The sequence below is a fragment of the Larus michahellis genome, chromosome 8 (genome assembly GCF_964199755.1).
Source record: "Larus michahellis chromosome 8, bLarMic1.1, whole genome shotgun sequence".
Taxonomy (NCBI): domain Eukaryota; kingdom Metazoa; phylum Chordata; class Aves; order Charadriiformes; family Laridae; genus Larus; species Larus michahellis.
In genome coordinates this window covers 3,918,316-3,933,862 of record NC_133903.1, presented here as the reverse complement: position 1 = coordinate 3,933,862, position 15,547 = coordinate 3,918,316, and the positions used below count along the sequence as shown (strand labels likewise).

General features: G+C 38.3%; 1 protein-coding gene across 4 annotated transcripts in view; it reads right to left on the bottom strand.

Moving 5' to 3' along the window:
* SDK1 (sidekick cell adhesion molecule 1) overlaps positions 1 to 15,547 on the bottom strand; it is a 405,671-nt gene that overhangs the window by 276,755 nt on the left and 113,369 nt on the right. For all 4 annotated transcript variants that reach the window (XM_074596464.1, XM_074596462.1, XM_074596465.1 and 1 more), the window contains exons 3-4: positions 10,262 to 10,421; positions 4,489 to 4,595 (exon numbers count right to left, since the gene is read on the bottom strand). In XM_074596464.1, coding sequence (XP_074452565.1) covers positions 4,489 to 4,595; positions 10,262 to 10,421 — 267 coding nt within the window. The remainder of the gene's footprint in view (positions 1 to 4,488; positions 4,596 to 10,261; positions 10,422 to 15,547) is intronic.

The following is a 15,547-nucleotide window of genomic DNA, read 5'->3' as shown; positions in this document are numbered from 1 at the left end:
CATTTTAATTGAGGTTTAGTGTTTGGTTTTGTGTCTGTTTGTTGTTTTTTTTAAATAAATCCTCGCACAATATAAAAGAAATTCCTGTGCAATGCAAAGGAATGCAAATGCTGTATATAATTTTATCAATTTTTTGGTCACCAATTTTTTTATATCCTTTTGTCCATAGCTACACAAATAGACAAGCAGCTGTATCACTTGCAGTCAAACCAATGTCCAGTCAGATCTACGCAAGTAAACCAAATGGCTCTCAAAATAACAAGGCTGGAGTCGTGCTGGTAGCTGTTAGTCCTCCTGGCACTATACTACGATTTCAATAGCGCATCTAGATCTCTGACATTTACAAAAGCATCAGCTTCTAACAAAAATTTTAATGGAAGAAAGAAACCTCCAGTTGCAGAACCTCCGTCGCTGAAGGTTTTATTTCATAGACAAGTTTACATATCTATGGAGTCCTTCTAAAAATTTCAGTAAACGTTTAACATTTTCTTCTCATTTTTCTTTTGCATTTTGTATCACTTTCCTACCAATAAAATAAACATTCCTACCATTCCTACTTATTCACCCTCCAAAGAACTTGTATGCACGTTAATTTGCTTTAAACCAAGAAACCGACACACACAGAGAACTATTCTGGCTTCTGACACTGAATTCCCCCATTTTTTATTTTTAAAGACCACAGGGCACAGGGTTCTTCACAAGTTCTGTGCTGCAGAGAGGGATGCAAAGCACACTGAAACACAGAAGACTACTGTCAGGTCTGGGGATGGCAGGAGATGAGAAGAGACAGAACAAGAGCAGAAATTAAAAACACATGGTATTTTAAAGAAGCTTTAATCATCTTTGTGATTTTCAAGTTATTTATTCAGACATAATCAGCATTGTACTTCCTCTGTTGCTCCGTATTTCTTACATCTGTAATCAGATCATCTACTTGAAAGAAGTTTCAAACCGCGTAGGTGGATCTAATTAACTTCACTGTCATATGATTATTTTAGTCTTCACAATCCAAGAGTTTTCAAGCCCATTCTGTAATTAAGATTTACTCAGCAGTTTTCTCACAAATATCTGTTCCCATTAAGTTAAGTAATACGTTAGCATGTGTTGAGAACATTTTTTACATTATTTAAGCAGTTCCCTGCTACTTCAGAGATCTTGGACATGGAAAATACCTCAGATCTTTCTCAAAGCCCACTCTAATTGTGCCTTTCAGTTTTTCACTAGAGATCTTGAGTTTAAGCGTCCTGGGAAGCAGCCGCTATCCAGTGGCAAAAATAGTTCATTTCCTGTGAACCCTTCTGAGTTAAACGTCTACATTCAGTTCCCCCTAACTCCTGATGACTGGATAAGGCGACTTTAGTAACCCCTTGGAATGCTGCTTTCCAATACGTTTTCAAGAATAATCAAAAATAAACTATGGTAAAATATCAGGTACTTCTTTATGTCCACACAGCTTAAATCAATTAATTTAGATCAAAAATACAGAAAACAATCACAGGGCATCGGTAGCCACCCTGGGGAGAGGAGAAAGAAAGTATTTCAAAGTTGTAGAACACTTTTTTCTGTGGGAATAAAGTGCAAGTCTGACCGAGAAGTTTCACTAGAGAAGCCACATAGGTCACTATAGGTTCAGTACCAAAAGTTTCCCAAGTCTATGTAAGAACTGCTTTGCTTTGTCTCGATATCTTTATCAGTGAAAATAAATAAATAAACTGACAAACAAATAAACAAACTGCTTAATTCAGACAGAGGAGTCTTGAGATAGCTTTTGGACTTATTCAGCAATGCAGAACTACAAATTAAATGGGGGGGGGGAAAATTTAACCGAAAAAGATTAAATAATTACACTGCTTTCTCTCTCAAGAAAAACCAAACACACACACAAAAAAGCCTGGAGAAACAAAGCACTTCACTGCAACTGTTTCCCTCGTTCAGAGGGGAATAAAGCTGTCTTTTCAGGAGTCAAAATTCTTTAGCAGCAGCAGCATCAAGGTAAAGTGTTCCTGCGCATCCTTCTCTCCATGGCTCCCAGAAGTACTTCTCAGGAATTGCTGCCTCCGCTGCGCCAGTACAGCAGCCTGTACAGCTGCACGGGGGATCAGACGGGGGGAAAGAACTACTTTAACAAACCCTACAAAATAATTGTTGCTTTTTTTTTAAGTGTTGGAGAAGTTTCCCAGTCTACAGCTGCACAAACAAGTTTTTCTGTGGTGCCTAAAGGGACAGAATGCTACATTGCAGTACAAGCCGGGGAACGATTAGTGGGATGGAGGAGAAAATGGGTATGTTTCCCCAGTACTGCTACCAAAGCCTTTGTCCCCTGAGACCACACCTGTAGATGGAACTCCAGAGGCATCTAGGCTCATCTAACAGCTCACTGCTGCAGGAAAATCATAGACTCATAGAATTGCCCAGGTTGGAAGGGACCTTTCAGATCTCCTAGTCCAACCATCAACCTAACTCTGACAAACACCATCACTAAACCGTATCTCTAAGCACTATGTCTACCCATCTTTTAAAAACCTCCTGGGATGGCGACTCCTCCACTTCCCTGGGCAGCCTGTTCCAATGCTTAATAACCCTTTCAGTGTAAAAATTTGTTCCTAATATCCATCCTAAACCTTCCCCTGGTGCTACTTGAGGCCATTTCCTCTTGTCCCATGGCCTGTTCCTTGGGAGCAGAGACTGACACCCCGCTGGCTGCCCCCTCCTTTCAGGGAGCTGTAGAGGGCGAGAAGGTCTCCCCTCAGCCCCCTTTTCTCCAGCTGAACGCCCCCGGCGCCCTCAGCCGCTCCTCACAGGACTTGTGCTCCAGACCCCTCACCAGCTCCGTTGCCCTTCTCTGGACACGCTCCAGCACCTCAGTGTCCTTCTTGTGGTGAGTGGCCCAAAACTGGACACAGCACTCGAGGTGGGGCCTCACCAGTGCCGAGTACAGAGGGACGATCACGTCCCTAGTCCTGCCGGCCACACTGTTCCTGATACAGGCCAGGAAGCTCCCGGCCTTCTTGGCCACCTGGGCACACCGCTGGCTCATCTCCCCCTCCCCTTCCCCTGCTCCACCTTCCCCTGCTCGCTTGGCTGGAGGTCCCCCACCCCACTCAGTTACTCTCACTTGCACCAGTTTCACTAGATCCTCTGTGACCTGATAAAATTCACTAAAATAGAAGGATAATAGCCAGAAGGGCACTTGCAAGGGTCTGACATGCGTCAGCATGAGCACAGCATCGCTAGGAGGAGAAAACAGCAGGGACATAAGGGCTGGTAGAAGGCAGGAAAGAAAAACCCCATTTTAGCAGCGGTGGATTTTTACATTAGCTCCCAGCATCTGTGAAACAGTACCACTGAGAGATCAAACTTCAAATTGCTGATACGACTGACAGCACAGATGTAGTAACATAATTTACTGTAATACAGTGAAGTGGTGAACATGGTACTAAAACTTACACAGTATTATTTGCAACCGTCTTTTTTCTAAAAAAAAAAAACACAGGAAATCCCATGTAATTTCCCTCATTACATAGTGATTAACTTGATTCAGTTACTTGGAATTGGGTTTGTAATAAATAATTCAATTTATCTAAATTCCACTTATCAAGTGACATTTACGACTACTGAATTTCCAGTTATTGACCCTGAGGAAGAGAAATTTGATCTATGTATCGGATTGCTTACATGCAGTACACAAATCTGTCTTTTTTTTTTTAATTTTATGTTTTTATTTTGACAAAAGAATAAGGCCTAATTTTATTATTATTTCCAAACAAGTTATTTGGATTATATTTTCTATATGTTAACTGAAAATGAAGAAAATTAGAGTATGTGGTCATTTCTTAGGTCACGTTAGCTAGCACTAACTGCTGAGAAAATCAATTTAACATTTCCAAATGGAAGTTACACACCAAATTATGGGACAACTCTGAAAAATCTACATAGTACAAACTAAGGAGGTCCAAACATTGGAGGGTTTGTTTCTGAAAGGTGTTGAAGACAGACTTTTAAAGTTCCGTTAGCAAGGTTTTTACTGGGAAACAACTGCTTCTTTTGTATCGCAAGAATTATGACCTGAGATCTGAGCTATCTCCACCGTAGGGTTTGCTTTCAGATATCCTCTGCTGTCCTCTGGGCTTTTGCGCTTTGGTTTGATTGATTGTTTATTTTGCGCTATATGGCCTTTTTTAATCCCTGCGTATTCAGGAAAAGGTATAATAGTTTTCTCATGCTACAGCTATCTCCAGATGATCCCGGTTTGCTGGCTCCGAACGGCTCAAAGCTTGCTCTAAGGACTGAACGTTGGACAGCTTTGAACTGTTTCCCAGAAGACTAGAGGAAGTGGGAAAACGTCTTGTGATGCGATAATTTTAAAACGTATTAAAATAACATCTGATAACTTTTCAGACTAGCAAATATTATTGGTATGTTGCTCTTTTACCCACAAAAAGAATCGATTAGCTAACGAATCACAGAATAACTTCCCTTCATACATACATGCTACTTGAATTTCAGATCTTCTTTGCAGCAATGCTCCCATCCTGTTCCGCACGACACATTGATAAAAGCCAGCATCAGACCTCTGCAGAGCTGGGATGATGTACCTATAAAGCAAAATGCAGAATTATAGGCCACTTCTTCCTAAAGGCAGATCAATGCTCCTTTATATGGCATTTCTTATTTCTCCTCCAATATTTTACACATCGTCTCAAATGCTTATTGTATTTTTGTATTATTGTATTGTATTTTTTCTTACAAACAGCATTCTCATATAATCTCTGGTCTTTGACTACAATATTGTCTGCACTATAGAGAAGAAAAAACATACTTGAAATGCATAAAATATTTTTCAGTCTTGATATCTACATTTGGTAATTACTAATTAGTTCTCCACAAAATCTCTTTAAATACAGACTTAAATGTTTTCCTTAGTTATATCTGCCCTCATTCACAAGGGAAAGACACCTGGTATTTTGTCCAGAGGTGGCTCGAGACGACTACAATCTAACTGGAGGCATTAGGAAGACTCGCAAGAAACATCAAAGCTCTCCAATGACAAACTGATGTTTCCTACACCGTGTGACCGCGGTAACTCAGAATAATACTGGAACAGACACAGGGCACTGGACGTTGTACTTGTTCTGTCCTTCACTATACTTAAAAAGTCACTTAGTCCACTAATGCTCACCTTTCTCATTCAACTATATCTGATTAATCAACATGAAAATGAGCTGATAGGCACAGTTTTAATGGGAATAAAACACACGAATACTATAGATAATCCTGCATTAAACAAACATTAATCAAAGCGCATATTCCCCCGGTCACCTTCCAGAGATATTATGGTAGGATTAATGAAAGTCTTTATGAAAAGATAAGGAAAAATAATACTGCTGAATTTTAATCTCCAAAATTTAATTCCACTGAAGAAAGCATCTCTTCTCATACTCACACATACTATACACACCCACATGCAGAGCTTAATATCTGAGCAGGATCAGACAGCATAAAAACAAAGGAGGTAGAAGAAATCTAGTTTAAGTGATAAATGAAGACTATAATCACTGCATTATAATTACAATCAAATACACTATAGCAAATAGGTCAGACAACTTAAAACAGTGAATTAAAACAGAGCCCAACACCAGGGACAAATTTTCGCAATCTGCTGTGTCTCCCAGGAGAGACCGGCTCCTCCGTACACCGGTTGCAGGCGATGGTGCTGCCTGACTGCGTGGGGCCGAAGCTGACTCTTCCTGACCTCCTTTGGAGCAACGGGCAAATTTTCTCCAGGGATTATGACAATTTGTACTGGGAAGATAAGGAAGACTCAAAACTCTGCTCTGTTTGGGAGTTACGGTAAACCCAACGATCAGCACGCAAATACTTGCTGGGCAGTGAGTATATAACTCTGAATTAGCCCGGTTGCCTCTTGCCTGGTGAGGGTGCCATAGGAAATAGAGGGAGAAAATAGGTGAAAATACAAAGCATGAGATAGAAATCAATAGGACATAAGGGTTCTCTAGTTCCTTACAGAATAATTTCCTTCTCTGCCAGGCAGACGATTGTTGCAAAACATCATTACCAAAAAAAAAAAAAAAATTTAAAGATTCTGACAAATAAATATCGACAATTCATTTTTACAGTTCATTTCACCAAATAGTTTATAGCTTAGCAAGCTTTTCGTCCTCCCATAAAGATTTAGTATTGTACTTGACTAACATTTTTTCCTCTGCTTCTCTATTAAGTAAAGCCAAAATTAAAGGCTTTTCTTTGGTATTCATCTGTGCTAGGAGAGCAATGCAGAGTTAGTTTTTCTGCCACTAGGACAAAACAAATCAATTAGATCAGAAGTGTCCTACTTTGGTTTTCTTTTCTGACTTATTAATGTTTCAGCAGGAAAGATTCTTAATATGTTGCCTGAAGAAATGAAAACCTTTTAAAAGCTTACAGTGAAAATCCCATCTACCTTGGAAATTCCAAGAGAGCCCAAACCTACTGAGCAGCTGGATTCTCAGGGGACCTACAGGGTAACAATGTGCAGTTAAGGAAAGCAAAATTAGAAGAATTAAATAACAAAAATAAAAAAGAGGGATAGAACATACATCTACCTTATTTGAGACTAACTTGAAAATTATAAAGCTGGGCAAGAGATAAATAGATATTAATGGAATTTCTAATTCTGTCTTTGCAATTTTAAACAGTCTTTATGCACCTGGTATGCCTGATTATTTTTTTAAATATACTTTTCTATTGACATACCAGTCAAAATACTGCTTTTTGTCCTATGCTTTCACCATTCTATTTATTTTTGGATGGGCAAGAAAGGATACAAATAGTAATTTCTAAATTCAAATTAAGATTTTCTTCCATGGAATGAATTTATATCAAACCTTAATACATTTTTTTTTACAGAGACAAGACATAGTTTTGCTTTAATTTTGTCTACACTCTAACTTTCAAGGCAGAAGATCTTCCCCTTGTAGAGGTGCCAGGAGGCTATTTGAGGTTTCTGGGGATCCGTGCACATACTTTAGAAAGTCAGACCAGACAGTTTCTCTGGGTACAGCCAGCCAGAAACTGGCTGTTTAGAAAGTTTCTACAGAAAGATGTAAAGTGACATAAAAGAAACCTTCATGGGGAGTCTTGCAGGGCACAAGAAGCTCCATGACCAGGACTGCAATGAGTTAGAGCGTAAGGATGCAGTGGTATTAAACACCTAAGGGGAAATGCTGGTAAATGCTTTCTTAAAGCTTCCCAATATTTCATTCCTAATTTCAAATTTACACTCTCATTTTAATTTTAAATGCTTTAAGAATTAAAAGGGAACCTATAGGCTACAGGTTCTTAATAGTCATAATTGTGAAGACAGAATTAAAACCAGACATATTTTGTTAGAGAGTCATATCACTTATTATCTATTCAAACTTGTTAACAGGGGACTTACATCAACCGATACAACTTTATTTTATACAGAATAAAATTAAAATGTGTTCTGCTGCTTAGACATAACCTTAGTTTCTTAAATTCAAATAAATTAATATCTTCAGGCCACAAAAGCAAATATGGAAGCCACACCTGGTCCAGACCTTAATTCAAAAGAAAAGAAAGAAGAAAAAAAAAAGGAAAAAACGCGACTGCCTGAACTTTAAGGACTCTTAAGTTATAGACATAACCGAAATTGCTCCTGCAGTCAGCAATATTGATTTGTTTTCATTACCTGTATCTCAGATCACAAAGAATTTATAAGGCTGTTTCATAAATTCTTAATACAAACTAGTGTATGCACAGTCACTATAAAAGCCAGGCTGTGCACATAATCAGCATCGTTATACAAAGAAAAGCTGTTCATTCAGGGTCACCAATGTCAAAATTCAAAGACTCCAATTAGTTCTTTACTCACTCGGTGTGTTATAATAAGCTTTGAATATTTTCAGCCTGTTACAATATAGACATTGCTTTAACTGAGACACACCAAGTAATAGTAATTGCCAAAAACCTTTGATTGATGATTCAAATTGCAGCAGAAGTCACTTACACAGGAAAGATTCATGCATTTAAACAGAATATTTACCCAAGAGAACTGCAGAGCAAACTATTATGGGGTCAAAGTTTAAATTTTGCAACTGGAATTTTTCTGTCTAAGCATATATTTTCCTTGCTTTCATTCATCCTAATGTACCTATGCCATATAATCCTTTTTGGAAGCTTAAAGCTTTGCATTTCTATAGAATCGAAATCCCGTTTGGCTTATCTCTGACTGTGGAATAGTAGCAGTACTAGGACTTCTAAATTAATATTTTCTATCAATGTTATTTTATTATTATTAACCAGTAGTTTCCCGTCTTCTTAATCACCTCTGCAGCAGATGTTTTAGTTAACAATAGAAACAAGAACAATATAAAAAATGTAAAATTAATAAATACAGTTGTATCATGACCCTACATTGATTAAACTAAATCCAATGATAAGAAATAAGGTCCTGTATAGGGAAACATCTACACACAGCTTGGGAAAGGTGTTCCAATACACCGATTCTAACTTATCCCACAATACACGGTACAATTACAATTTTGCATGTCTGTGCACTTATTTAAGAAATACCATGGCATTCTAATCTTAGCTTCAAAATGCCACACGTTCTTATTCAGGTTTCTCCTAGTATCCTGAAATGTAAGTCTCTCAGCGAGTAGCACATCTACAAAGCTTGAGTTCTAACCTTCGCTTTTTGTTCAAGTATTTTGTCCTCTCACAGCATTTCTTTTCTTTGTCTTTCTTTCTCAGCATTGTACGCGGTTAAGAGCTGTTGTCAGCTCCTTCTGCCAGGAAACTGCAACAAACTCTGCTGTTGTTGATCAAAACAAGCGGCATTTAGACAAAGTGACGCTCAAACCCTCTGTGACTAATAGTGCTATTAAAGATTTTTTATTTTCTAGAAAGTATTCACAAATCTCTTCTATATGTCTGTATGGCTCATTTTGAGGTATCAGTGTATCTCAACGCTTGAAAACAGCAACCATTAATAGATGCAATTATTCAGGACTAAGTGGTCTCATGTAAATCAAAAGTCTTGAATTTCTAGGAAAGTTCACATAGAACTATATGTTTGGTTGGAAACATAGTTGCCAAATACTTTATGTGCTAAATGACCCAAAAAAATTTTAAACCATTATTTAAGGAACTTTTTTCCCTGCTGCTCTGGTAAATGTAAATAATATCAAAAGTAGAAATAACGTTAGGTTACAATTTTGAAAATCTTTGAGAAAAGTAATTATGGATTCTCTTGTGTAACAATACAGAACTTGATATCATTATCTGCATTTTCATACTAATCTATATTGTAATTTCTGTCTGTAGTGATGGAGCACAACTTTTCCCTACCTTAAGCAATGTAATTTCAAAAGTGCAGTATTTAGCGTGGTTTGCCAAAGATAGAAGTGTTAGACAAGGGCTCTGTCTGTCACATACCCACCCTTTACAACTTCTGAATTCCCTAGGTAATTTCAACAACATCTGAAAGCAACAAGTAAGTTGCATAAATACTGAATTTCTATAAGGTTATTAAAATTGTGAATTGCACAGGGAGAGACCCAGTTAATGCTCCCGTTAAAGAAAAGCAACCAAAACTTGGCTGTTTTACACTGGTATTTGCCCAGCCACCTGCTGCCTATTGGCAGAACCGCAGCTCTGATTAGCCAGAGTCTGGTTTTTCTCTTGCTTGATGGGATGTCCTGAGGAAGGGGGAGGGAGTCAGTGAGGTCCTGGGAGCAAAATGCGTAATCATAGACCAGTTCGTTAAACTATAGGGTTAATTTTTGCATTCTCAGAAATGGAACCAAAAGTTTCATATGCAATTTAAGATAGACCATGTTCTTCTAGCTCTTATTGAAAAGCATAGTCCCATTGAGCTTAGCTTTGCTCAAGGATGAGCAGCACACGGTATGTAAGATTTAATTAAGGAATATGCCTGCTATTTATTACAAATACATGTAAGCCTACACCTCCAGCAAAAAGCGTTGTTGGTACTTAAAATTGTATGTTAGGACCCTTGTTTTGAAGTGTGACGTATCTTTTTTAGCAAAGGAGATTGTCTCAGAGAGATCTTATATGTTTACAAAACCCAGTGTTTTTCATGATGAAAAACATTGTCAAGGTATCGGTATCTACAAAGCTGGTTTGAGGTATTGGGGATTTGGGAGTGGTGGTGTCTTGTTTTGATCAGTTTTTTGCAATTACACTTAGAGAAGGCTATTATATAGCTTTTATTTACTTATATTCACTGGAGTAGGCGGTTATTTCACTGTCATTCCGTAACCACTTAAATTCCAAGGGCCAGCTGCCTTCGGCAAGGCAAGTAAGGACGAGCCGGTTTCCTTCCAAGTGTGTCTGGGGCAAGCCTGGTTCAGTCTTGAAGTATGGTGCAACATCATCTGAAAAACAGAGAGAAAACAGTTCTGTAAGCTATTTAAGTGAGTGCAGTATAAGCTATCGATATTTAGCTCATTTCTTCTCAAAACAACCATTGTAAAACAAGAGACAACGTGATTCCGCAGTTAAGGCTTACACTGTTATATTCATAACTAAGGTTCATCTTCAGAGGCAGAATTCACAAGACCTTGACACCCTTCGTCCTTGGTAGTTCTTTAGAAGACAAGTGCCCACGCAGACAAGCTTTTCTCCATGTTTATCGCCTGTACGTATGAGAATTTCAGCATTGTCTACTGTGGCAGGCCATGAACGGCTCCATTGGCTTTTTATTTTTTTCCCTCTCCTCTGTGAGGATTAAATCCACTCAAAGCTTTTTTTTTTTATTTCTTGAATAGAAACCAGAAGAGTAATCTTGGATAGAAATGATTATCACAGCAGGAGAAGTCTCAGGGTAAATGAAGAATTTTGATAGAAAAAAGAGTTTAGAAAAAAACACCTCACAAAATCGCAAGATTAATGTGTTTTTCAACGTTACAGCCAGCTAAAATGTGTTAAATTACATTACCTGAAACCACTAACAGATTTTGAATTAGGGTACTTCAATACTGTTCAAGGGTCACACGTAGTCTCAAACTCTTGTACTCCCGTGGATCACAAATGCTCAAAATACTCCAAGCAGCAAAATTCTCAACTAGTAAATCACCGAAGCTCCACTCAAATGCAGATTTATTACAAGTCTGCAGCAGTTGGAGACCCACCCCTTGTCACCTCCGGGAGATGAAGGTTTTCACACTTTACGCATCAAATTTCTACTTGTAACTATTGAGGAACTACAGACTTAATTTGAGAACTTTACAAATACCTTCTATAATCAAAATTAACATATTTATGTAGATATATAAAATACACAAGTTACATTCAAAGTCAGAGATTTAAGGCTAAATAGGGAATAATATTTATGAGGTAGATGCTGCTGCACTCTGCCTTTTAGGAGTACAGTGTGTGTGTGCATTTTATATATAAAATTAATAAATAAATAAAGATACACAAAAGTTGTCCCAGTGCAACTAACCGTTCAATTAAATTGCTAATTGTTCTTTTAAAACTTATTTTAGATTAAGCTCGGGTATTTTTATACTTACTATTTAAAGAGTTCAAACTATCTTTTAGAGCTTATGGAGAAGTGACCTCACGTACTGTTCAAGGCTGGCTGAAATGTTTGAATCCACAGGTGACACACTGGGATCTGTAATAGCTGACAGCCACGAGGGAGCACCCCCAGGCGTTAGGGAAGCAGGAGCTCAAGGCAAGGGGTGTCGGTGGCTCTCAAGGTGCCCTTTCCAGGTGCCCACCGCAGGCTGGGACGGCACTGGTACGCAGCTCAGCCTGGGGATGGCAACCCCTTTAAGCCCTTATCTTTCACTTTGCCTCTTATCAGGGAACTTTTATTACTCAGCAGCCGCATGGCAACACAGGCTCATTATCAGCCTACGCGCAGGTCCCAGGGGAGCAGCTGCGCTTGGGCTGACTCTGGTCACTGGTCACCGGTCGCCAAACTATTTGCTACGGTTGGCTCTAAAGTTGACCATCAGCTGCATACACATCGGATGATTTGTATTGACAAATTGTCTCCCTAGTTTTTAGAATTTAACTTCCGAAAGCTCTATTTCTGCAGACAAAAGGCACATCATCTTAAAGCAATACTTGTTACACAAAATCTGACCTAACAGATTGAATTAAAAAACATACTTTCAGGTAAGGCCCTTTTCTGCTTCGTAGCATTTTAAATGATTTGTTTTTCAAATAAATTGATTAGTGGCCAGTGCAGATCAGTAATATTTTCTTGAAATTGGATATACAGGAAGCTATGACGATTCAACGTATGAGAAAATAGGGACAGTTCCAAACTACCAGGGAGTCCCAGGCAAACCAAAGATGTTTTTTTACACTTCTCCACTCTATTACATGACTGAGATTATATTCATAGAATCCTAGAATGGTTAGAGTTGCAAAGCTTCCTTTTTGTTGTTTTAATGACTGTAAATATTGTGAAGAAGTCTTCTCGATTCCCATTTTCTCCTAACTAGTAAAATAAACCAATATTTTAAAACTACATAAGTCAGAGTTAGACAATGTTAGTGTGAAATACAGCTATTTTACCCAGGGCAAAAAGCAATTTTTTACAAAGATATTTCTAAACAGGTGAGGAAATGTTAAATCCTTTCAGAGGCCTCACATATATTTTCAGGAGTCTCCACAGGAGTTATGAGACAGACATTCTACCCTTGGAAGATGAAAGGTGTCAGGCTTCCTCGGGAGTTGAAAAGGCAGCGGCAGGGAGTTGTGCTGGTATTTAGGGGAAGGGGCTGTAACAGAGCCCAATTGGTAAATGGAAACGATCAGGGACACGTCCCCTGAAAACAATGACATCTGCCTGCTGGCATATAGAGGCTCATCTAGAGCCTGTTAAACTGTTCCTTCCTGAAGAAAGTTGAGCCATTCAGGGAGATTACAATGAAAGCGGTATCTGCACTATAAACCTCTACCCGAGTAATTTGTTGATCCTGTTTTTCAGTGATTTAAAGACTCAAGCAGCATAACCTCCTTCATTATTTCACTCTGAATTATCCACTTACTGCTTCTGCCTAACGTCTTTCCAAGAACAAATGATTTATTTGAAAGACAAAGACTGCTGCCCACAAGTCTGTCATTCAGCCCTACATTTCCTACTCCAATATTCCAAATCCAGCGATGCCACAACCCACTCAGAGCTATCTCCCATTTAAAGTATCACAATCAAGCTGGTATTACATGAAAACGATTCTCAAAACTCAATCCAATTCTGGTAGAAGCTAAAATTTAATAGACCCACGGGAATATTTTTATAAAGAATATAGCATGCTTTATAAATTACCCCAGCTCTCTGGAAGATTTACTTAAACCCTTGAAGTAATTTTATCTTCTAATCTTTTATTCCTGACTTTCTCATCAATCACATACCATCAGTTTATCAAATTCAATTATGTAATCAGAGCTCACTAAATATTCCCTGAAAGCAGAAATGAAAATAAAATACTGAGCAAAGATTCCATGACGAGAGGCAGCAGTAAAGCTCTGATGACTTTGGCATTTCTGCTGCACAGGCTGCTCCCACCTCAGCCACGCCATCGAAAGGGGGGGTCACCCTGAGCTTCAACATCCTGAAACCGTAATGGGAAGCAGAATTTTATACCGGCCCTACAAGGACAAGTTTGGTTGTTCTAGAGCATCCCAGGGAAACAGGAAAATTGGCAGGAAAAATGAAAGCCGTCTCAAAAAGAACTGGAATTGAGGGATGGAAGACACAAGGGGGTCATTTAATAGGTACGAGATACTTGCACTTTATTAATTAAGTATAGGAAGGGCTCGCCATAAGGCTAACCTTGGCCAATCAAGGGTTTAGAAGCCATGAATGCATTTCAAGTTTTTATTCTCTTGAAGGATGGAGCAAAAAGCTACTAAAAAGAAACAGGAATAATAAAATAGTGGAATTAATATTCTCAGCTCAAATAGTTTTCTGCCTACCAAAAAAAAAAAAAAAGCAAGCATTTATGCTATACACTGTTGCTTTCTTCTAAACGCTAAACGTGTTAACACTTCCAGTCTCTCTGGCTATTCAGCTATGCTGATTTAAAAATAATAATAATAATAAAAAAAATTGTCTGAGGAGTGCAAGTATGAGTGAAAGGATACATATCTACACATGTATAAAGCTTCTACAAATTTTCATTAAGTCTGCTTACCAAACTCACTATCATCCTGACTAGTATCCGTAAAAGAATGGTGCAGATTTATTTTTACGTAAATCTCAAGAAAAATAGGATCGAATATCCCAAAATTATCTGGAAATTTGCTCCAAAACACGTCTGCCTTGCTTTTGTGCATCACTAAACTGCAAGAGTTCCATTATACTGCCAGGTTAGCCTGTCTATTTTCTTTCTTTGGTACATGCAAAGCTTAGATGGATCTTATCTCAAAATATAGTTTCAGGACCTAATTCAACAATGCCCATATACTTTTGTTTGGATTAATGCTGCCATTTAAATATAAAAATGGTGCTGTATGCAATTGTTATCTACTCCAGGCTTCTGCCCAGCCCTAGGAGACGAGATGCATCGCAGCAAAGCTGAGAGCTGGCTCGTACCCTCTTCTCCCTGAAAGCCATGTTCAGGCACGAACTTACAAATACAATCTGTAAAAAGAGAAGGCAGTTCTGACTGTACTGAAGGGAATGAAAACAAAAACTCCAAGAGCTGCTACTCATTGGTTAACCATGGGAACCTATTCTTGTAAGGACAGCGTGAATGAACACGACTTCAGAAACTGAGGAAAGAACCACCTCAGGGACCTCAAACATACCTTCTGTTAAACCCATTAACGAAATTTGGCTAATGATTCTTAGCCCTCTAACAGCTTACATTTGTACAATACATAAACCAAAGTCAGATTAAATAGACCTTTCAATTACTACAAGGTGCTACAAGATCTTGAGAGCAGTCCCGCAGTCCTATCCCTCAGGAATTCATGTATTTTAATTAAAGATGCAATTTGATCCAGAACACCTCTGTCCTACTGAGAAAAGGAAAGTTACCATACGCCAGAGAAGTACCACATCACCTTCAGCAGTGAAAAGCACTGCAACTACCCCCTTAAAATCTCAGTATTTTTTTTACCATAAACGTCAGATATCAACAGTTACAGGTAAAATCACGTTCTCACATCTTGAGAAAATCACTTACTGTATTCCTGAACACACTCAGAGGAAGAATAAAGCAGTGAGTGCAGAGAACAGGCTAAGAGATCCCCAATGCCATTGCTATTTGTCTTCACTATGTATCTCTACTTTTAACTCATTTTCAGGTGAGCCAATATTGAATATTAAAAGTAACCTGTTCATAAATGAGCAAATCAGAGTAAATATAGCTCCATCACTATTAAATATCATTTGAGCAACTGTCTTTCCATTGCTCAGCTCACCCAACAGATACGATTTTGAAAATAAATTTTTGACTGAGATATGTTTTTCAATAAATCCAAACAAAAATACAATTGGTTTATTAAAAACCACACCTATGTTGTTTTATCTTAT